Raw genomic sequence first — 24,606 nt, 5'->3', positions numbered from 1 at the left:
TTGGCTTTATTATCTCCTTCTGAATCTGTTTTGATCTTTCTTGTCACTATAGTAATTTTCTATGGCCAGAATTTTTTTCTGTTGTTTGCTCATTTTCTAGTCCTTTTCTTGACTTTTAACTCTTTGTTAAAGTGGGGCTTTACTTCCAAGGTGGAGGATAGACTGTCCACTCCCCTGGCCTATGATGGGTTCTCTGAATCACCACAAGCGCTCTTTTCTTCCCTGAATTGTAAGGAGGATCCCTGTTCCACTTGTGCCAGTGTTGAGTTTTGCTATTTGCTTCATTTCTGACAATACAACACTATTTAGTAATTTTAAATAATGCTAATTTTTTTTCTACACTGGTTTAAAATAACACGGTATATAACCTTTGGCTAATATAAATCTTTGAGAAAAGGCTTCTTTTTATAGCACAGTTTTCCTAATATTGCTATGTATTGACTGTTGAGTGACTGGAATTTTATATTTAACACTGTTTTTTTTAAAAGAGGAAATTGTCCTAAACTGTATTCTAAAACTTATTGGTGTTTTGAAATAGAAGACTTTGGATGCAATATAATTTTTCTTGATACTTCAGGATCAGCCACATGAATGTTATTTAAAAAAAAATAAAAAAAACCATAAATTGTTGACCTTAGAAATTGTTTAATTCAAGTCTCTTTATTTTAAATACAAAGAAATGGAGCCTTAGAGAAGTCAAGGGGTATTGCTGGACCTGAAACTTAGTGTTTTGAAAGATTCCCACTTAATCACCTTGCTTTTTCATTGTTTCTTTCTGGTTATAGAATTACAGTGGAATATAGCTGCCTCTTTTAAAGGTAGTGCACAAATCAAATGTTCAAGTATCTTTTTCACTCTTCAGATAATTACACTCTTCTTCCCTTTCACTATTAGCATGTTTTGGTACCACTCAGACTACTGTAGTTTCCTTTTTTTTTTAATTTAATTTTTTTGTCTTTGTGTGTGTGTGTGTGTGTGTGTGTGTGTGTGTGTATTTTATTCTTTTCAATATGAAAAACCATTATACAGAAATGTACTTAAAGGACATGAAATATACAAAATGATAAATCCAAGAAATATCATATGAAATATTATAATCTGTACATTTTTACTATTATGACTCCTTTTTTTAACAACTCAAAACAAATGAGATTTGTTACAATGAAGCTACAAAGTGCTGCATTATTTTTTGACAACCACTGTAGTTTCTGTCACTAACCCAAAAAGATTGCAGATCAGAGATTCTTGTCCTTTTTTTTGTGGATGTATGTCATAATCTGGTGAAACTTTAAGGACCCCTTCTTTGGGATATTCTGAACTCAGGTTTTCTTGATTCAAGGCCCAGTGGCCAATATATTTACTGTACCACCTCCCACCTCCCCTTACTACTCTGACATATGTGTGTGTGTGTGTGTGTGTGTATACACACACACACACACACACACACATGCATTTAAAGACAATTACAAAATTAAAAAGAATCTTCACTTTCAGTTTGCACACAGTTGAAGTCTTCTCTAGGGTATGAAGATTCAGAAGAACTATTCAAAAACAAGTACATATATGAGAGCCTTCCTACCTAGTTCCCTAGTTATTAGAACTCCCTGTCCCAAATTACTATGTATTTAGCCTGCATATATTTTGTCCTTCCTTATCTGTATTCATGGCTTCCCCTCACCCCACTTTTTAATCATTTGTATTCCTAGTACTTAGCTCAGTCCCTGATAAGTGCTTGATAAATATTTTTTTTACTTAAACAGAAATGTAAGGGTGTTTGGAAAGAGTATGATTATAAAACTCGAACATTTTTCATTAACAGAAGACAGCTCTTCAGATGGTACAATACCAGGTCATAATTTCCTCTACAATTCCTTAATATTTATTTTTCAATGAATTACAGGCATAAGAAACATTTAAAAAAATAAAATAATTAAATCTAAACCAAGAGAAAAGAATATTCTGACAAAAAAAAAAGATGAACTTTTTCATGAAATCTCTTCTGAGATAACATATCATGTTGTGAATAATCAGGAAGGTAACAGTGAGAAACAAGGAGACTGGTAAAAATCTTTCTAGGCACTAACCATGCTTTCTCAACCTGAGTTCTATTATTGTCTAGCAACAGAAGGCCTATGCTATCCTGCCGCTCTGAAATGTTCTTTCATTGAAGATACAAAAAGATGATGAGAGCTAGGAGAAAAAAAAAATCCTTTGCCTATGAATTCATTAGCTTGCATTCTGTAAGTAAAAGGCAAATTTATGACATGGGTTCTGAAGCATTATCACACACACAGTCATCTTATGACAGTCTGGTGGTGTTAGAGCTGCTGTGGGCCCTCTGCCAGATAATTCAGATAAAAGCAGCCTTCCGTTAAGACAGGTCATATTGGTACTTCTGTTGTGAAAAGGCTGGGGGTGGGGAGGAGTGAGGGTGATGGGCATGGGAAGAGATACTAGGCCTGAATCCAGCAGGGAGAATCCAAATAGTACCAGTCAGGAAGTGGTGCCAAATGAGGTCTGCAAATGGGAAAGGCAACTAACAGCAAGGAGAGATTTAAATCCAGAAATAGGATCAAGAAAAACCTAGAGAATGGGAAACTCAGAGTGAAGACAAGATGTTAAATGTGAGTGGGATCGGGCATGGAGCGGGGGTGGCGTTAGTAATTATGTTTAGTTGGAATGCTCAGCTTCTTCTCTGGATGTGGGTTCTTAACACATACACGCTATCCCTATTCCCCCAGTACCTATATCATGAAAGAAAAATCTATACCAAGAGAGAAAAATCCTAGCAGAAAAAGTTAATTTTTTTTATTATAGCTTTTTATTTACAAAACATATGCATGGGTGGTTTTTAAAAGTTAAATTTTTTTTGGAAATTTTTCTGTGATAACATTTTATGCTCTATCCATCATTGCCTTTGCAAACTTTAAGGCCCTATATAAATGCTAGTTATTATTGTTGTTGTTGTTACTCATCCAGCTGAACCAAGAGTCTGTTTAATGGTATTCTTTTTAGTATAATGTAACATTCTGGAAGGGAAGGATGGTTTTTCATAAGAAACATTTTAAAAAAGAAAAAAAGATCATTCTCTCTATCAATAGAGAAAATACTCTGGCACACAGTAGCCTAGTAGATGCTTGCTAGTAATTATTAATGCTTGTTGGTTGACTGGTACTTCACACCTGAATCTAGGTTTGAATAAAGCCTAATCTTTATTGTCTCTTGCTATGTCCAATGGACCAGTGTTTCTTTTTCCCTCAGGATTTTGTCCGATCTCCTCTTATTTTATTTGTGGTTCCTGGTTACTGATATTGATGGTATTGTTCTTCTTTCAGCATCCCGTTGTTATTGTTCAGTTTTATCAGACCCTTTGTGACCCCATTTGGAGTTTTCTTGGCAGAGATATAGGAGTGACTTACCATTTCCTTCTGCAGCCCATTTTACAAATGAGGAAACTGAGGCAAACAGAATTAAGTGACTTGTCCCAGGGCATACAGGTGGTAGGTGTTTGAGTCCAGATTTGGACTCAGGAATATGAGTCTTCTTGAATTATCCTAACTTGATTTATTAAGGCAGATTCAACTCAGAGGAGAGAAGAATCTTGTCCTTTATCTTCCAGGCCTTTTCTCAAGCCCAGGCTCACAATGGGGTCTGGAAGGGAAGGGAAAGGAAGAGAAAAGAGAGACAGGATACTGTACTTAATCTGTTTATGTTGCTGGTACTTGCCAGCATCCAGGTGGCCAAGAACAATCATTATTTAGTCAGCTTTGTAAAACTGTTTAAGGAACAGATCATTCTCTGAAAGGAAACCTTTGAAAAAGTCGTATTTTTAAAAAAAATATGATTTTTCATAAATTACAACATCTAGCTTTATTTTTTAAATTAAAATTTTGTTTTAATTACCAAGCTTTTTTTTTTCCTTCTTATCCTCCTTTACCAGTGGAAAAAAATGAACCTCTTCTAATTGATATTCAAACAAAACAAGTTACCATATTGGCCATGTCTAAATGTTTCTCATTTCATGTATTTAAACTATTACTTCTTTGTGAAGAGATGGCAACATTCTTCAGAATGCCATTAAATTGATCATAGTTCTTAAATCTTTTAAAATTGTTTATTTTCACCTAGTGTTTTTAAATTTTTAAAGCTTTTTATTTTCAAAACATATGCACAGATAATTTGACAACATTGACCCTTGCATAGCCTTGTGTTTCAGATTGCCTAGATGGCAAGCAATCCAATATATGTTAAACATGTTAAAATATATATATTAACTCTAATATGGATAAACATTTATATAATTCTCTTGCTGCACAAAAAAAAAAACAGATCAAAAAAAGAAAGTAAATGAGTAAGAAAACAAAATGCAAATGAACAACAACATAAAGAGCAAGAATGTTATGTTATGATCCACAATCAGTTCCCACAGTTCTCTCTCTGGGTGTATAGATGGTTCTCTTCATCACAAGGTCATTGGAACTGGCATCAATCATCTCATTGTTGGAAAGAGCCACATCCATCAGAATTGATCATTGTATAATTGTTGTTGCCATGGTCAATGATCTCCTGGTTCTATTCATTTCACTCAGCAACAGTTCATGTAAGTCTCTCCAGGCCTTTCTGAAAGCATCCTGTTTGTCATTTCTTACAGAACAATAATATTCCGTAATATTCATATACTGCAATTTATTCAGCCATTCTCCAATTGATGGGCATCCACTCAGTTTCCGTTTCTGGCCACTACAAAGAGGGCTGTCACAAACATTCCTGCACATACAGGTTCCTTTCCCTCCTTTAAATCTCTTTGGGACTTAAGCCCAGCAGCGATACTGCTGGGTCAAAAAAGGTATGCAGAGTTTGATAACTTTTTGAACATAGTTCCAAATGACTCTCTAGAATAGCTGGATCCATTCACAACTTCACCAACAATGTATCAGTGTCCCAGTCTTCCCATGTCCCCTCCAACCTTCATCATTATCTTTTCCTGACATCTTAGCCAATCTAAGAGGTATGTACCTGAATCTCAAGGTTGTCTTAATTTGCATTTCTCTGATCAATAGTGATTTAGAGCATCTTCTCATATGATTAGAAATTCACTTAGTTTTCTAATCGCTATTTCAGCTCCAAATACTGAAATTAATCTTTAAAGATAGATAACTTAGTGAACTGAGTTAGGCAACTAGGTAACACTGTGGAGATCTGAGCTCAAAGGTGACCTCAGATACTTCCTAACTTTATCACCCTGGGTAAGACTTGACTCAATCTGCCTCATTTCCTAAACTATAAAATTAGGATAATAACACATCTCAGGATTGTTGTAAGGTTAAAATAAGGTATTTGTAAAATGCTTCACAAACCTTAGAGTCACACATAAGTGCTAGCTATTATTAACTGCATTTATTCACAAAGATCTTTTTTCTTTTTTTTTTTTTTATTGAGCTCTAAGTCAGAGATAAATACTCTGATCTTTTCACCAGAAATCATTCTCGTAGATCATAGTTTAGATGTAGTATCATAGGAGATTAAAGTGGTGTGCTAGAGTCAGCTTCTATTGACTCATAAGAGCTGACTGTTAAATTTTCAGTGTGAGCGTTTACTCCTTGGAAATCACAAACACTACAAATTAGGGCTTGATTTATTGTTTTGTTGATTGTCTAGACTTAAGAAAGGCATGGAGAAAATGTTAATAATGCAGATTAACCTTAAAAGTGTGTCTGGTGTACCTTTCTTTCTTTTTTTTTTAAATGAGAGATCCTGTTAAACATTTACCAGCATACCCCTGGGTGGCTCTAACACTAGCACTTCCTTAGCTTGAGTTTGATTTGGGAATGAAATGAGGCACACATAATTCATTGAACAGCTGTCAAAAAAAGAGAGAGATTTGCTTTGCTCTAACATAGAAAGAGTAAACCCCAAAGACATGGCACTGATCTGTAGCTTGGTAGATGCAGTCACCTTCATTCACTTCTTCATCAAAATGGTATGTATTCCATTGGACAACAGAGTAATAGTATGGCAACTGAATAGCCAGAAAATTAATTTCAGCAGTGATTCAGAGGTTTTGGTTGTGGTTATTTTGGCATAGGAGATGAAGAGAGCCATCTTGGCCAGAGCATCTATTACCACCAACATAACATTGTGCTATTGGCGATATGGTTAAGTTCATTAAAAAAAATTATTTTTTAAAACTTCAGGGTATTTTATTTTATTTTTCTGTTTTTAACTTAATTTTTAATTGTTCATGTTTTATTGATGCTCTCTTTAATTTTTTATTAATTGAAGCCTTTTATTTTCAAAACATATGTAAAGATAATTTTTTCAACACTGACCCTTGCGAAACCTTGTGTTCCAATTTTTACTTCCTTCCCCCCTTCCCTCCCCTAGATGGCAAGTAATCCTGTATATGTTAAACATGGTAAAAAATTATGTAAATCGAATATAGCCATACATATTTATACTATTTTCTTGCTGCACAAGAAAAATCTGATTAAAAGGAAAAAAAATGAGAAAAAAAATTCAAGCAAACAACAAAAAGAGTGAAAACGCTATATTGTGATCCACACTTAGTTCCCATAATCCTCTTTCTGGGTGTAAGATGGCTCTCATCATCACAAGATCTTTGGAACTGGCCTGAATTACCTAGTTATTGAGAAGAGCCACATAGGGTTAAGTTTATAATAAACTTCATGGTAATTGGGTAGTAGCTAGAGTGTTGGGCCTGGAGTCAGGAAAACTCATTTTCATTAGTTCAAATCTGGCCTCTGACACTTCCTAGCTTTGTGATCCTGGTCAAGTCACTTAACCCTAATTGCCCCAGTTTCTAAATGATCTGGAGAAGGAAATGACAAGCCACTTTAGTATCTTTACTCAGAAAATGCCAAATGGGGTCAAGAAGAGTCGTGATTGAAAACAACAGAACAACATAATGAAGTTCAATGTCACTCCTAAGAACAGATGTCATATTCTACACATAGCCACCAAACGATAAAGTAGGGATAGTTTCGAAGGACTTCAAGCATCATGCTGCAAAAAACAGGCCAGCCAAATTTCTTTGGGGAGGGAGTAGACAGGTGTATGGAGTTCCAGACACTGATCAGAAATTAAATTTCTACAATTAAAGTCATGTCAGCATGGGCTGGGTTTAGGTTATCTTCTATCTAATATCAAATATAACAAATATAACTCAATATAATGGGTGGCTGTAGAGTTTGCAATCCAAAGAAGCATCTGCCAGCATAACATGACTGATCCTCTGGATGTCTGAATTTCAATACTCATGACAGGGCATCCACTGTTGATTTTAGTGAGTACTTTTGCAAATTAACCTGGGCAGAAATAGTTCCTTCTCCCACATAGAGAGAGACACTGTGAAGGTCCCATTTGAGGAGGAACTGTCTTGAGGGAATGTAGTGCCCCATCGTTGTCTACAATGAGCAAAAGAATTCTGGAACATTTGCTTCACCATTAGCAGGTCTTATGGATAGTGCTTTGTTTTTGTTTATAGATTTATCTTCACCATCTCTTCAGTTATGGGACAGGTGATAACTAAACTGATAAATCAGGAAAATGCAATAGACATTATTTCAACAAAGCAAAATGATAAGCTCTCATCGTATTCTAAGTTAGAAAAAAATAAAGATGAGTGGGATAATAGTAGAGTATATAGTATAGTATAGTAAGGTGAATTGATGGCATCCTTCAGGAACAACATTGGTATTTGAGCCTATATTTGTCCAAGTGTAGAATATCTATCTGTCATCTGGTGGGTTTTATAGTATGTTTGAAATATTCAGTCCAAGCTAATAAAAATGTGAAGCTTATACATGTTCTGATAACCTTCCAGTACACCCCAGGATTCATAACCTAACAACATAGGTCATCGGAATTTTAAATTATACTCAGGCTCCCTCTGGCACTAATTTCTAGGCACCTACCAACAGCCAGGAGAGTTTGTTTTTTTATGAAATTTCTTTTGCCCTCTTTAGGGAATCTTGGTCTACTTCTCTACCAAGTTTCTCTTTGTCCTATTGGTAACAGAAAACTGAAGTGTCATTTGGCTGTCATGACAGTAGCTGGCTCATCCTATAGAGAGCAAAACTACTTAAACTGGGGTTTATGGGCCCAACTGAATCTTGCAAAATGATCTATTATCAGTAAATATTTGATTTGTAGACCTATTTCACATGCCTTTGTGCCTGTGATCGTGTAAAAATTTCTTGGGTGAAAAGAGATCATGAATGGGAAAAGTTTAAGAAGCCCTACTGTTTAGAATGCAGACAACCAAAATGAATTGGGGACCTTGCCAGGTTTGGAACAAAGATTCTAACCCAAAGATTATGATTTTCAAAGAGGGAGAAGCTCAAGACCAGATTGTTTTTCTGGGGTCCTGTAAATTCCTTGTTTAAGGGGCAACAACATGGTCCATTTTCTCCTATTCGCAAATGGGAATTGCTCTTCAAATATTCTGAGTGTATCCGTGATGAAGCTATTTATATTTCTGTGGAGTGCCTATCCCATGCAGGAATTCATAAGCACTCTGGCAGGGAGGTATAAGGCTCCCTCAAATGGGGAAATGGGGACATTCCCTTTATGTTTAAAATAAGATAGGTAAAATTCCCACTTTAGTGATTAGACCACATTTGAACTATTATGTTTAATTTGGAATTCATATTTTAAAAGAAACAATCAAATTGGAGCTCAGACAATAGAAGGTGATCCAAATGCCTAAGGGATTTTGAATCTTTTTTTATATTATCAACAAGAATTAATTAAATGCCTACTCTGTGTCAAGCACCATATTAAATTTGGGGGATACAAGCACAAAAAATGAAGCAATTCCTACTCTTGAGGAGTAATGGGAAAATAATAAGCACATCTACAAACATATAGATATGAAGTTAATAAATAGATATATAAAGTAAATGCAAGTTAGTTAGGGACAAATGACACTTGCATTGGGCAGGGAGTATCCACAAAGCCTTCTTATAGAAAATGGTGCTACTTAAAGCAATAAAAGGATTCTATGAGGCATTATGGCCATTGTTTGTCCTTTGCTCTTTTTAAGATTATAGTTTTGGAGTTTTGAAACAACGTTCCTTGGGGTTTTCCTAGTGGGATCTCTTTAGAGAGGTTATCGATGGATTCTTTCAATGAGTATTTTCCTCTTATGTTTCTAGAATATCAGGGCACTTTTACTTAATGATCTCTCTTTTTTTTTTTTTTGATCATGGCTTTTAGGTAGGCCAATAATTTTTAAATTGTCTCTTCTGGATCTGTTTTCCAGGTTGGCTGTTTTGCAATGAGGTATTTCACATTTTCTTCCATTTTTTCATTCTTTTTAGTTTGTTTGATTCTTGCTGTCTCACAAAGTCATTAACTTCCATTTGTCCTGTTGAGCTTTTAATGTGTGATTTTCTTCAGTTTTCTTTTGTATCTCTTTTTCCATTTGGTTTGTTCTACTTTGTGTTTTCTTCAGACAATTTCCCCCCTTCTTTTTCCAAACTGTTGATTCTCATGCATGCCTTTCATTTCTTTTCTCATTTTTCTTCTATTTTTATTTGCTTTTTGAAGTTTTTATGAGCATTTCTAAGAGATTTCTTCTGTGGACATTCTTGTTATGGGATAGGTCTCAGAGAACCGAGAGCCTCCCCAGCTGTGGATCATAGCATCTGAAGGAGGCAGCCTTTGCTGACACAGGTGTTGTGGACTGGGAATGAGATAAATTGGAGGCAGAGGGAAGAGGACACAACTGCCTCTCAGTCTCCTTGTAGCATCCTCTCACAAGAAGAGATCCATTCAGCAGGTTTGGGTTGGATCTCCAGCAGCCACTGTCAGGTGGCTCCCATGTATTCCAACAGCTCCTGGCATTTCCAACATATTCTGTCCTTGTCTGAGTTTGTGTTTTGGTCTGCCCTGTCATCATAGTAGTTTCTTATGGTCAAGATTCTTTTCTGTTTCTTGCTTATTTTTTTCCTTTTCTTTTGGTGTTTCCTCTATTTTTACTTTTATGGTTTAGCTCTGCTCCTGGGGTAAAGGGAGTATTGTTCCAAGTTTCCTGTGCAGCTCTGAGCCTTGGCTTTGAGCACAGGGCCCCTTGTGTTTGCAAGGGGTAGTTTTGTTTTTTGTGCTCAGCAAATAGCCTGGTTTCCCAAAGTTGCCTTCTGAGCTGGACTGGAACCTGCCCCACCAATCTGCTCCTCTCCTCAGCCAGGACTGAGGGTCTTGAGTTGCTGTTCTGCAATATTTAAGACCTTCTCACTGGCTTTCCCAAAGTCTCTCTGAGCTGGGCTGAGCACCCCTTTCACCTCAGTGAGCCTGCCCTTTCTTGGAGTTTTTTCAGTCTGTCTTGAGCTGGCGAGCACTTTCAATCTGTGAGACTTGATTGCATGTGGTTTTCGAGAGAACCTAGAAGAGCTCGAGCAGCTTCCAGACTTTGCTCTCTCATCTTGGCTCTACCCCCAGAACTCTGTACTTTTATTCTCAAAGATGACCATTACATCAGAGGCAATGTCATGGCATGTGACTTGAATTTAAGTGAGGGAGGGCTGTGCAAGGTCACCAGAGTGGTTTCAGTGCCAAGATATAGATCAGGATGACTAGAGAGGTCCCTGGATGCAGAGGGAAATCTTAACCTTTTTAAGCTAAAGTCTAACAGGTCTCAGATTAACTGAGGCCACACCCATTCAGTGATTGAGGCTAGATTGCAATTGAGACAAAGAGTTACCTCTTTCACCTAGTCTGGAAAAAAAAAAATCTAAATAAATTTTAAAAAATAGATGGAGAGGGGAAGACCCTCTAAGTTTCTGGCTGCTATTTACATTCAGTCCAAGTCAATCGGGACCTAAACAATGACCAACTGGGGCGTGGCCTGGGACATATTAGCCAATCAGTGAGGCATAGGTAAGGGGAAATGTGTTCTGCAGATGGGGAATGGGGAATGCAAAGGCATAGAGAATGAAAACCAAGTGTGATGTGTGATAAACAGAAAACTTTGCTAGATTGTGCAGTGCAAGGAGGCTGGAAAGATAGGTTGGGACTTAGGATGTGTAGATTTTTAAAAGCTAAAGAGGTTCATATTTCATCTGAGAGGGCACTGGGAGCCACTGAAATTGGTTGAATAGAGGGGTCATATGGGATGTACTTAAGGAAAATGACTTAAGCAACATTGTGTGTAAGATGCACTGAAGTGGTAAAAGATCTACGGCTGGGAAGCCAATGAATGTGATGTTCTGGTTGGTTTCTGGAGGTCTTTGGACCAGCCTTCCTGTTAGCAGAGTAATCACCAGGAGAATAGTCAGAGATAAAGTCCAAATTCTTTATTATCTCCTCAGTCTGTCTCCTTGCCTGGGGCCTGGGCCAGCTTTGTGGAGATGCTTCAGAATGTGTCTTGGTTTCTGGGGGGTGGCAGGAGGAGCACCACCATGGTCTCTGTCATGAAGTCTGCAGCCTCCAGTCCTCTGTCTTCCCTGAGTCTGTTCCAGTCTTACTCTGACCTCTTAAATGCTCTATTACAATTACATCATTGTAGGTGTGAATCTTGTAGGATAGGTGTGAATCTTATAGAACTATATTAAGTACTAAGTATATGTAGGAACTAGAGAACTATTAATCACCATGCTAAACTAGATAATCATTGTTTTATCAATTCCACTGAGTTAGCACCTTGTTTCAAGTATGCTTCTCCAGAGTTCTGGCTCTATAAATGAAGTTACCCTTGTAGTAATGTAGGCAAGAAGTGATGAGGGCCTGGATTACGGTGGTAGCTGATGGGAACCTTCAACTCACATTTTCTCAAGAATTGTTAAAACGAGAATCAAAATCAGGTCAATTCTCTCAGACTGTCTGGCTTGCATAGAATAACCTTCACTGACTCAGAGATGTGAGGTGGAAATTCTTTAATCAGATCATCTGAGGCTGTCTGGATTAGTATATCTTTATACAATCTGGGCCCCCCCCCCCTCAACGATGTGGATTCCACCAGTCTCCTCCTTGATCCAGCCTTTATCTCCCAAATTTCTCCCTTGTTCCTTGTTAGCAATCCCACCTAACTGTATCCAATCAAAAAACCAAGTTATGATGTCAAACTCCTGAAGTTATATTTCTCCTATAAAATATCACTCATACTGTAGATGTTTGCTAGTTCCTTCACCTCATGGTTTTCCCTTTAATGGTTTCCCCTCTTCAGTTCCACTAGAGAACTTGCCTTTCCCTTTGTTAATTGCTCATTCATTTATGATCTCTGTTTGAGCCTGTATGCTATACACTTAAAATAAAATAAACATTTGTCATTTGTGATGGGTGTCTGGTTATGGTTGCTCCGTGTCACAAACCAAATCTCTATTATGCTGTTTTTATAATATTGCTTTACAATTGTGTTCTCCCAAATATATTTCTTATTATCCTTCTAGTACCTGTCTTTTTGTTAACCACTTCAGTAGCTGTATGATTGGAAAAGAGTCAGATGGAAAAAAATGCCACAAAGGTAGAAATGACACAATGTGGCATCTGATTGGAAATAAGGTATAGAGAGTGAGGAACAGCATAACACTTAAGTTGAAAAACTGAGTGACTAGAAGTATGGAGGTGTCTTCTACAGAAATGGGGATGTTTGGAATAGGAGAGTAGTTAGAAAGAAAGAAAATGAATTCAGTTTTGCACATGTTGAGTTTGAGATGTCTTTGGGACACCCAGTTTGTAATGTCCAAAAGGATACTGGTGATGTGGGACTGAAGCACAGGAAGAGAGGAAAACATCTGGAGAAACTTCGTTTGTTTAGCCTAGAGAAGAAATCCTTAGGGGATATGTGGGTCATCTTTAAGAGAGGAGATTTATTGTTTGTAGTTCTATAGGAAGAACTAGAGCTAATTAGTAGGATTCACATCTCAAAAAAGAAAAAACTTCCTAATCCTTATAGCTATTTGAATATTAAATGAACTATCTTGCAAGGCAGTAAATTCCTCTTTAGAAATGTTTGAACAGAACTCAGACAACCACCTGTTAGGGTTGGTGTAAAAGGTATTTCTTCACTGAGTGGGAGACTGAATTAGAAGAAGGTCCCTTCTAATTTTAGATGCTGGGATGGCTTTATTACCTAGAAATATCTTGCCTCATCTAGTTAGTTGCCAAAGAATCTAAAAAATTGGATCATTGTAGAGGTTGTTTCTTTTATTGCTCTTCATGAGATCCTATTTTTATTTTATTTTTAATTTTTGGAGGCACAATCTGGTTAAATGAGTTGACCAGAGTCATATACCTAATAAGCATCTGAAGCTGGATTTGAACTCAGGTTCTCCTGACTCCAAGGAAAGATTCTACTTTAAAATGCAAATACCTGGGGCAGCTAGGAGGTGCGGTGGATAAAGCACCAGCCCTGAAGTCAGGAGGACCTGAGTTCAAATGTGATCTCAGATCCTTAACACTTCCTAGCTGAGTGACCCTGGGCAAGTCACTTAACTCCAATCACCTCAGCCAAGGGAAAGAAATGCAAATATTCCTGGGAGAGGGCATATATTAAATTAATTCAGAATAAGGCACTGATGATAGTCATTTTTTTTTTATTTTGACAGAAGGAAAGAGTAATAATTCAGGGAGAAGAGCTAATTAAAAGGAGGAAAAGGTTCAGAAAAGGACTTGAGAGACTCTGAAAACATTGTTTGCTTCATAATTTTAAAGGAATAATCTTGACACATAAAGCTAATCAAACTGAGATTATCTCTCAAAATACTATTTATGAAGTTAACTGAATCCTTTAAGATTTTTCTTTGATACTTTCTTCTACCTATTTGGTTTGTTTTCTACTCAGTAGGGACTTTACTCCATAGAAATTCATTTACTAGTTAATGTAAAGTCTGTGGAAGTGCACTTAAACTTTTTGGATATTTTAAAGTTTAAATTTCATCCTGGAGCTAAATTTATAGAATTATGGTGGCTAACATTTTTTCTGATATTTTTCAGCATAAAATTATTGATATTATTTGGGAATATATTTGGGAAAGCAGAATTTCATTTGGTACTATAGTGGTATCCTCCTATGAGTATGTTAGTATGTTATGTTTTGTCATGCATTAGGAACAGCTGCTTTGCACACTAAAAAAGAATTTGCATTTTAAAGGATTCAATCAGCTTATCAACAGGCATTTATTAAAAACTTACTCTGTGCTAGTCACTATAATAATAATAATCTGGGCCTATGATGACAAAGGAGAAAATCCCTATTCTTAAGAACTTATATTCTATCAAGGAGATAATGTGTACATGAAATAATTGTAGCAAACACTTATTTAGCACCTTAAGGTTTGCAAAATGACTTAGAAATATCATCTTATATTTTCAACAACCCTTGTGGGGTAGACACTGTTATTTCCCCCATTTTATAGATGAGGAAACTGAGGCAGGCAGAGGTTAAGTGACTTTCCTAAGTGTCAAAAGCCAGATTCGAGTTTAAGTAGCCTTATAGCACGCTTATCCCCTGCAACATCAAGCAATGCAACTCGGATCTAACTGGATGCTGGTGGAAAATCTACATTTATCAGTAGAGTTCTTTCCCTTGGAATACACAGCCTTTCCTAATCCTAAGGGAAAGGGAGGAATAAGAGCCATGGAGATGGGCTTGAGCATTCAAAGACCCAGGACCATTATTTTCCAGCTCAAGTAAAAGCAGAAACGCTCAGGCAGCTGATGCAGAGGCTACCTTATCCATACAAGGAACTTGAATGTGAAAGGGGAATGGTTCAGATAAGAGGCAAGCTGAGTCTGCCATCACAACAAACTTGCTGGAGAGCAAATGCTGATATGGTAAGACCAGGATTGCAGTCAAGCTCTGCTGAAGTCACACCGAACAGACACTACACAGAGGAGCTGTCGCTATTCATGCTGCTGAGGACAGAACTGATGAACCTGCATTTTTCTGGCCTTTGTTTCTTCCCTACTTCCATTCTCTTCCACTAGAGCAGGGTTCTTTTTAAACAAGTGTATTTATTTATTGTGTGTGTGTGTGTATATATATATATATATATATATATATTTATTTATTTTTACATGTATTTATAATCTCTTCCTCCCATTATTGCCCATTTCCTCCTGGACAAAAAGAAAGGAAAAAAAGAAAACCCTCACCTTAACAATGCATAATCCAGCAAAACAAATTTTCCCCATTCTCCCTAAGAGATGTGTTTCTCTAACTGTGTTATATATTTATCACCTCTTTGTCAGGAAGCATTTCAATTTTAGTATTTTGGACTCAGGTTGCATTGACTAGAATCCTAATATCTTTCAAAGATTTTTTTCTTAACAATTTTGTTTCATTGGGTAAATTGTTCTCTTTGTTCTGCTCACTTTGCTCCGCATCAGTTCATAGAGGTCTTCCCAGTCTCTTGTGAAACTATTCATTTTGTCATTTCTTGATGGCACAATAATATTCCATTATATTCATATAATAGAATTTGTTTAGCCATTCCCTAATGAATGAGCACTTTGGTTTTCAATTTTTGACTTCAAAAAAAGCTAGAATAAATGTTTTTGTGCATACATGTTCTTTTCTTTTTCTTCTTTTTCTTAATATTTTTCCTGTATTGGCCAAGTGATGGTATTGCTGGTATTGCTCTGTTCCACTTCTGTCCCATTCCCTCAAAGGAAATGCATATTTAATAACCTCTACAGCATTAGTCTTAGACAGATTTTCAGAATGGATAAACCAATGTATATTGTACCAACAGAGTCTTGTTGCTGTTCAGTCATTTCCAACTCTCCATGATCCTGTGGACCACACAATCCAAAGTTATTGAAGTGATTTGTAATTTCTTTCAGAAGATTAAGCAAATAGAAGTTAAGTGACTTTCTGTGCATCACCCAAATAGTGAGTTTCTAAGGCCATATTCGGACTCAGATCTAGGCCCAGTGCTTTACCCACTGAGCCATCCAGCTGCTTCCTAATTGAGCATTAGTGGGTCTGTTTTTCCAATGACCTTTCAACATTTATCATTTTCCCTTTTTGTTATTTTTTGCCAGTCTGATTGATGGATGTGAAGTGAAATCTTAGAGTTAATTTCATTTGCATTTTTCCAATTATAAGTGATTTAGAGCATTTTTTTCATATGTGTTGACAATTTGTATTTCTTCCTTTGAAGAAAGCCTATTGATATTCATTGGCCATTTAGCTATTGAGGAATGACTAAACATTGTATAAAATTGTTATTTGTTTCTTATATATCTTACATATGAGACCTTTGTTAGAGCAACTTGCCATAAAAGTTCCCTTCTCCCCAATGGCTTGTTTTTTCTTCTAAATATTAGATTTACTTGTCTGTAATCTTTCTAATTTTTTATAATCAAAACATCCCATTTTATCTTGTGTAATTCTTTCTATTGTTTGTTTAATTACAAACTCTTTCCCTGTTCACAAATCTAAAAAATGATTTCTTCTTTGTTCTTATAATTTGTTTATGTATTAATGTAATCTTTTATACCTACCTAGGTTATGTATCTTTTTGGAGCTTATCTTGGTTTATGTTGTGAACTATCAATCTAAACTAACTTTTGTCATATTGATGTCCAGTTTTCTTGGAATTTCTTGATTTCTCCCAGTAAATAACTCTTAGTGTTGATAAAACTCTATATATGATGCTACTCTATATATATTGTATTTGATCAAATTAGATATCAAATCTAATCACTGATCAAATTCTCTGGTTTTTCACTATTAACAAATCATTGCAATGTTTATTACTTTGTAATACAGTTTGAATTCTTGTACTGATGCATCTCTTTTCTTCTCAGCTTAAAAAATATTATCCCTTGAATGTTGAAGGCTATCTTTGAATATATTTTGGGGAAAAAAGCTATTGTTATAAAAAATATTACCCTTGTGATTGCTTGATCTTCTATTCCTTTATATAAATGTTATTACTTTTGTAGCACCATATAATATTCTTTTGGTAGTTTGACTAGTTTAGCACAGAATAAATAACCTGATTTAGGTAACATTGTCATTTTTATTATTGGTTCGACCTACCCGTAAGTATACACTTCTCTACTTTATTTAGGTCTGTCTCTATTTCTGCAAAAGATTGTTTTATAGTTCTATTCATATAGATGTTGGCAACACACTCCCAAATATTTTATAGCTTCTGAGTTATTTTGAATGGAATTTCTCTAGAAGAGCAGAGAATTCTTGTAACCTGTGGTCTGTGAACTTGGCTTTTCAAAATATTATGATAATTGGATAATTGGTTTCATTTGCAATACGAGGCATTTTATCTACTTAAACACATTAGTCTGAGAAGAGGTCCATAGCCTTCACTAGATTGCCAAAAGGATCCATGACACCTGAATTGGTTAAGATCCCTTCCTCTAGAGAGAAATGAGCTTTCCCCAATACTTCCTTGTTAAGATGTTTTGGTTTCTGTTTTGTTTTGCTAAGTTAATGAGTAACGATTGCTGATTTATCATTCATTACTCAAATGTAATGTGAATATGTAGATATTAAAATCCATGGAAGAGCAAAATGATGATTTCAAACCACAATATCTATATTTGTATATTTTCAAAGAGAAAGAGAGATGGTGAAAGACCACACACACACACACACACACACACACACACACACACACACACATACACACACAGATACACAGATATAGACAGATAGAAAGGCAGAGAAATACAGACAAGGAGAGGCCAATGAACAGGAAAACTCTTTTTTGAACATTGGGACCTTTCCAGATACAGTTACAGTTCTTGAGCTGACAAAAGAGAATTTCTGATTTATATTTTTATAGCTTCCTCAGAGCAGAGAAAGAAAAGGTAAATCCAGTCTACCTTAGATACAAAATGAGTTAGCAGTATCTAGTAGGGAGTTTAATAAATCTGGAGTTCATTTTTATGAAGAAGTTTCCTCAAATATTCCTCTTTCTGGTGTTCTTCCTGAAGAAAGTTTGAGATAAAAGTAGGCAAGTCCATTTTTTTTCTCCTGTGGACAAGGAAAAAAAGAGTCCTTGTAAGTTTTCATTGTGTTAATAATAATAATAGCTAGGATTTACATAATTCCTACTGCAGGCCACATTGTATGAAGCACCTTATAAATCAGTCATTGAATAAAATGGTCAAACTCTGTTAAGAGCTGAAAATGATTCCATCCTGTATGTGGTTAGTTATAATGCTTAAGTAAAATTTTTTTCATAAAAATGGGATGAAAGAGAAGAGATTTGGCATTTTGAATGCATTGTAATACATTGGAATCTTGAACATTATTGATACTTGCCATTCAGAATGCTTGTAAGGTATCCTGCCTACTTTAACTGAGAACTAAATTAGCCTTTCAAAAACTTCTACATTTTCTAAAGTGCAAATTCTCCTCAGCTTAAAGGAACTACATGATCTGAGAGAGGGAGCTTTCAGCTACAAAGACCTCATTCAAAGCTTAGAGGCACTACCTGAAAAAGGCCTGAAATTCTATAGTAGTGCAAACAGGCCTGCCCCAGTCCTGCAACACACACAACTGGGAACCTTTCCAGATTGTCTTGAAATTAAAGCAGTGAAAGATCTGATGATCCGGGGAGAGTTCTTCCACCAGACTGCTTTCTTTAGTTTATATCCCGAGCTCTATAATGAGGAAGATAGTATACCATCTGGAGCATGGATATAACACGGCACACTTATTAAGACAAGTCCCAAGACAAGTTATGCAGCTCCAATCCAAATACAAGAGTCGATTATCCAGCAATAGGCTCAAACTCCCTATTTTGTTGTTTTTCAGTTGTGTCCAACTCTTCATGAACCCATTTGGGGTTTTGTAATGGGCCAGAACTCTGGAGAAATGTCCTCTACAAGGTTTTCTTGGCAAAGATAATGGAGTGCTTTGCCATTTTCTTTTCCAACTCATTTTATAGATGAGGCAAACAGGATGGAATGACTTGCCCAGTGTCAGTCATACAACTAGTAAGTTTCTGAGATCAGATTTGAATTCAGAAACTCCGGACTCCAGGCCCAGTACTCTCTCTACTCTGCAACAGATTCCCTATCTACCAAGGTTTATGTGACATCCTTCCACATAGGAGAGGTAGCTGAAGGAGGAATTAGTACTTAAGAGTCTTCCACCTACACACACATTTATATACTTTTTCCAGGGAGCTTTCATAGGTATCTGTCCTGCTTGTCCCATGACTACTCACAGAGGTCTCATTAAACACTACTGGTAAGCTAATAGCACATGACTACAATCTCTCATGCTAGAGATGAGGCTAGTGGATGCTAGATTTGGGGGGTTCTTGGCTAAGTGTGGCTAAAGCTTGTCAGGCGACTGTGTTGTTTGGCAATATTATGTTGAGTCATGGTAATAGAAGGCCAATAAGCTGGCTAAGGAGAGTGGAAGTAGTCCAGGTTAGAAAAAAAAAGTGGCAAAAGCTCCCAAAGTTATTGGTATTAAGATTGGGCCCATGAGTGACCATTGCATTTTCAGTCTGGATAGGACCCAATTTAAAAAACCAAACCAAAAACTACCTCTGCACCCTCAAACTATCCAAAACAACTCCACTGCCCTCATTTACCCAGAACTTTTGGTTACTCAGGTTATGATGTTTGTTGCTCTACCTAGTACTATACAAGAGCAAAGTACTGATTGAAAAACTTGCAAGACTTTTTTTTTTTTAAACCCTGACAACCACCCTTTAAATTTTATCACAGATTTGTTATCATCCTAGGGGCATGACACTATCCTAGTGATTGTAGACATTCTTCCCAAGATAGCTCACTTCCTCCCAGCACCAGATCATTTACCTCTCCTGAAGCTGTCACCTATTTCTAGTAATACAACTTTCTCCCCCACATTATATCTTGTCAGAATTCTCTGTCTGTTTCCTGTTTTAGGTTAGTATTGTTCAATGCTCTCTTGGCTAAAGCCCACCTTTCAATCTATTTTTATTTCAACTGTAAATTTTACTTACCTTCTTCCCTTCCCCTTGATTTCCTGTTAGGATATTCAGAATAAATGGACAAGGAAACTTAGAGATTCTTACTCTTACCTCATTTGGGGAGCAGCACACCTTTACAAAATGCCAAAGCTGCCAAACAGAGATGATTGCTATGGCATTTCTGGAAAACTCACCAGAAAGGGAACTAGATCTTATTAAACAGAACTATATCTGTTAAATAGAACCTTTATAAAAATCCAATCAGGAAATTAGTTGCCTGGATTATGGGCTCATTTCTAATCATGTGAATGGTCGAGCCCCTTGCATTGATTGCCCCACTTTGCCCTTGATTTTTTTAGTGGGATAGCACATAGAACATAGGATCAGGAGTCATTCAAATCCTACCTCAGAAAACTTTAATTGAAAAGTAATAGGGAGGGGGCAGCTAGGTGGCGCAGTGGATAGAGCACTGGCCCTGAATTCAGGAGGACCCGAGTTCAAATCTGGTCTCAGACACTTAACACTTCCTAGCTGTGTGACCCTGGGCAAGTCACTTAACCCCAGTCTCAGGGAAAAAAAAAAAAAAAGTAATAGGGAAAGAAAAAGACTGTTTATCAAACTTCCAAAGTTAGATGCAATAGAGCACGGCTATCATAAAGGAAGAGTAGCATCTGAGACATTCAGAAATTCATAGAATATAAAATCCAAGAAAGGAGCAAGTAGCAAAACCCATGGCCTTATGTATCTATATATAAATACGCAAAGTTTAGTTCACAGAATTGACTTATACAAGGAGGAAAATTTGATCTTATAGATACTACTGAGTCTCTATGGGTTGAAACCCATTACTTGACTATTTTTCTGCTTAGGAATATATGTATATGCCTTTTTTTCCCCTGAGGCAATTGGTGTTAAGTGACTTGCCCAGGGTGAAGAGCTAGGAAGTGTTAAGTGTCTGAGACCAGATTTGAACTCGGATCTTCCTGACTTCAGGGTTAGTGCTCTATCCACTATATCATTTAGTTGTCCCCTATGTATACCTTTTTTCAAAAGAAAAAGGATAGATTAAAAAAAAAAAAAAAAAGGGTGGTGTAGCTTTGTTTATTAAGGAGGCATGCTCTTGTGATTAAATTCAGGGTAAGGATAAGTGGGAAGTAACATGGTAGGAAGTATTTGGGTAGGTCAAAGGAGGGATAAATAGAAGTCATTTTGTCATTGGAGTATATTACAAATGGTTTCAAGAGAAAAAGGAAGTAGATGAGGAATTTGAGAAGTCACAGAGGAACGATACAGAGATAAGAGACTTTAATTATCCAGCTATCTACTAGAACTCTTTCTTTATGACAAAAACATGACAACTAACCACTTTTTGACTTACTTTAGTGAATATTCCATCCTTCAAAGGTGGAGGAACCAATAAGGAGAAATCTATTCTGTATCTGATTTTAATTAAGACCTGATTACTGGGTTGTAAACGCTGGCAACATCCCATAATTCCATTCCATCCCATCATCTGTAATAGATAAACAGAGGAAATCTGTATATAGTCTCACAGGAACACAAGATTTTGGGGACAACAGGTTTTAAAGGGTTCAGAGGAAAGATAGTTAGGATTCCATGGATTCAAATGCAGAAGGGTATATAAGCCCTAGAGAAATGGGAGACGCTCCTATTGAATGAAACTTTGAAAACACAAAAGGAAACAATTTTATTGAAGGAGAAAAATGGGATTTGTCTGATATGACTTTGGGGAAACTCAAACAACTTGGATAATAAAAAAAAAAGAAAGCTACAGAAGCAAAGCCAGATAACCAATGATAAATATAAAAGTGTCACATGGCCATAGAAAACATTGAATCAGGAATGCTCAAGTTGAGTCTGATGAAGAAAGCTAAGAACTACATTGGGAGAAAAAACGGGATCAGAGGAGAGATGGGAGGCTTCCTTGGTTAGAAAGGATAATAATAAAGGATTAATTGCTAACACATAGTGCTTACTTAACATTTATAAAGTGCTTTGCATTTTTATCTCATTTGATCATGGCAACAAGTACTATTATTATGCCTATTTAGCAGATGAGGAAACTGAGGCAAATAGGTTAAGTGACTTGCCTAAGATCAAACAGCTAGGCTGGATTTGAACTCGGGTATTTCTGATTCTGTGTCTGTCATTCCATCTACTTTGTCACTTAGCGGTTCTCTAATAAGAGACAGACCTGTTCAATTTGTATTTTGTTTCTGTTTCCTCAGTCAAAAAAGATGACCATTACACTAAAAAGTATAAGAAATTCTTTGTACAAAAAAAGAAAAATGACTAATGTTATCCCCAAGTAAGAAGATCCTAAGAACCTTGATAAATTAAAGTCTCTCAGCCTAAAGGAACTACTACATCTGTAGGTCCTAAAAAAACTTAGGAAATGTGATGACGCAGACATTGTCAGTGATATTTGAAAAGTTACGAGAAATGGGAAGCTATCCAAGATTGGAGGAGAGCTGAATGTTCCCATTTAAAAAAAAAAAGAGAGAGAAGAGAACAGAGTCTGCAAATTATAAGCCAGTGGCCTTGACTTTTAATTCTTGGGAAATTCAAAAATGGTTCATTAAAGAGTTAGTTGAATCAGTCAGAGTGGCTTCATCAGGACAGGTTATGATAAACTAATTTCATTTCCTTATTTGACAGAATTTCTAAAGTATTAGATGAGAGGAAATAGAGTAGATACAATTTACCTAGATTTTAATAAAGCTTTTGATAAAAAAAAATCTCATCTTGTTCTTATGGAGAAGAGAGACATTCTTGTTATCAAGTTGTTTTTTAGTAGTGTCCAGTCCCTGTTTGGAGTTTTCTTGGCAAAGATTCTGGAGTAGGTTTCCCTCCTGCCTCTCAGTCTTCTCACTTTGCTTCTTCTCCCCTGTCTTTCCCCTCCTTCCTCCTCTCCCATTCCTTTTCCCCTCCTACTTCTGCTCCTCCTCTCTCCCATCCTTATCTTTCTCTCTATCTTCTTCCCTTCCTCCCTTCCCTGCTCTAGATGATGCAGTGGTGGAGATGGACCAGGAGGCCAGGGAGCCTGCTGAAGAGGACATCATGGGGACGTTCTCCAAGATGGCCATGTATATGATAGGTAAGTTGACAGCCCTCAATGAAGACAATAGATTTCTGGTACAATATGAACAAATTGACCAGCTTGAAGTATTTAGAAGTGAAAGATATTGCAGTAAACAACATATAGCACATATCTGGATCAGATCACTTTAATTGAGGAGCAAGTAGCAGTTCTTGAGCAGGCATTCTACTAGTTGGCTGTATATTCAAAGAAACTAGAAGCAAAGTGCAAGAAGTTAGAGAGGCAATAAAAGACTTCTTTAACACAAATACCAAGTGAGAATGTTTTATAAGAGATGAAATGTATTAGATGGATCTATCAAACTTTTATGTTTCAGTTCCATAAGAAGCAGTGGTGCTGTTGGTCCAAACAGGGTCATAGCCCCACTTTTGGCTAGATATACAACTTTGGCCACTTCTTGATGTCTTCTTAAAACTGTAGGCCCTGGAACTCCTTTATTGTGTGCTTCCTTGGGTGCCTTGGACCAAGGCTCAGAAATCAGGATCAATCCCCACCAGAGCAGACCCAGATGAGAAGCTCTAGTCTCCTTGACTCCTTACTTCTCCCCTCCCTCTTTGATTCTGTTCTGAATGTGCCCAGCTTCTAACCTGTTCTTGAATTTAAATAATAAATGTTGATTTATGAAAAAAAAAAACGATTGAGGAGTGATTTGCTATTTTCTTCTCTACCTCATTTTAAGATGAAGAAACTATGGCAAATAGGCTTAAGTGACTTGCTCTGGGTCACACAGCTAGTTAGTGTTTGATGTTATATTTGAATTTAAGAAAATTAGTCTTCCTGGTTTCAAGCAGAGTTTTATTCACTGTACCACCAACCTCCCCTCAAAGAGATATTGAGTAAATTCAAATATGACTGGGGGCTGGACTCAAAATGCCAAGTTGTCACTGATTCCATGAAGTACATTTGGGATCAGTGCTGGCCCTGAGCTGTTTAGTAATTTTACAAATGACTTGGATAAAGGCACAGATGGTATGTTCATCTAGTTTGACTATAACACAAAGTTGAGAGGGATAGCTGATACTCAGGATGATAGGATATAATATGTTATGTTGATAGGCAAGAGGTGACTCATTTTAAAATGGAATTTAATAGAAATAAATGAATGTGAAGTTACACACTTGGTACAGAAGTTCAACTTCCTAAGTATAAGATAGGGGAAGCATAGATAACAGCAGTTGCTCTGAAAAAGATCTGGGGCATCTGGGTGAACTTCAGGCTCACTGAGTCAGCAGTGTGAAGCAGCAACTGAAAAGTAAATGTGCTCTTGGGCTTAACCAAGAGGCTCTGATCCAACTTCATCCGGAATATCGTGCTTGGTTCTGGCTACTGCATTTGAGGGAAGGGATTGGTAAGATAGTAAATCACATGGAGGGCAACTAGAATAATGAAGAGACTTGAGGACATGACAAATATAAATTGAAGGTGTGTGTATTTAGCCTGGAAAAAGGAAATTCAAAGAAAATATGATAGCTGCCTTTAAATATTTGAAAGATAATCGTGTAAAACTGGCATTGTTTGTTCTGTTTGGTCACAGAGGGTAAATCTTTTTGACTAATATAAACACCCAAATTAATTATAAAG

At 36.6% G+C, this 24,606-nt stretch overlaps 1 protein-coding gene across 5 annotated transcripts in view; it reads left to right on the top strand.

The window, feature by feature from the left end:
- LOC141559698 (uncharacterized) overlaps positions 1–23,623 on the top strand; it is a 69,206-nt gene extending 45,583 nt beyond the window's left edge. For all 5 annotated transcript variants that reach the window (XR_012487528.1, XR_012487527.1, XM_074297436.1 and 2 more), the window contains 2 exons: positions 22,930–23,022; positions 23,446–23,623. Coding sequence is in view for 3 of the 5 variants with exons in the window: in XM_074297436.1 (XP_074153537.1) it covers positions 22,930–23,022; positions 23,446–23,537 (185 nt within the window). In the remaining 2 variants the exon portion in view is untranslated. The remainder of the gene's footprint in view (positions 1–22,929; positions 23,023–23,445) is intronic.
- Positions 23,624–24,606: the final 983 nt, after the last annotated feature.

This window comes from Sminthopsis crassicaudata, chromosome 3, assembly GCF_048593235.1.
Source record: "Sminthopsis crassicaudata isolate SCR6 chromosome 3, ASM4859323v1, whole genome shotgun sequence".
Classification (NCBI taxonomy): domain Eukaryota; kingdom Metazoa; phylum Chordata; class Mammalia; order Dasyuromorphia; family Dasyuridae; genus Sminthopsis; species Sminthopsis crassicaudata.
This window is presented reverse-complemented; position numbering and strand designations above follow the sequence as displayed.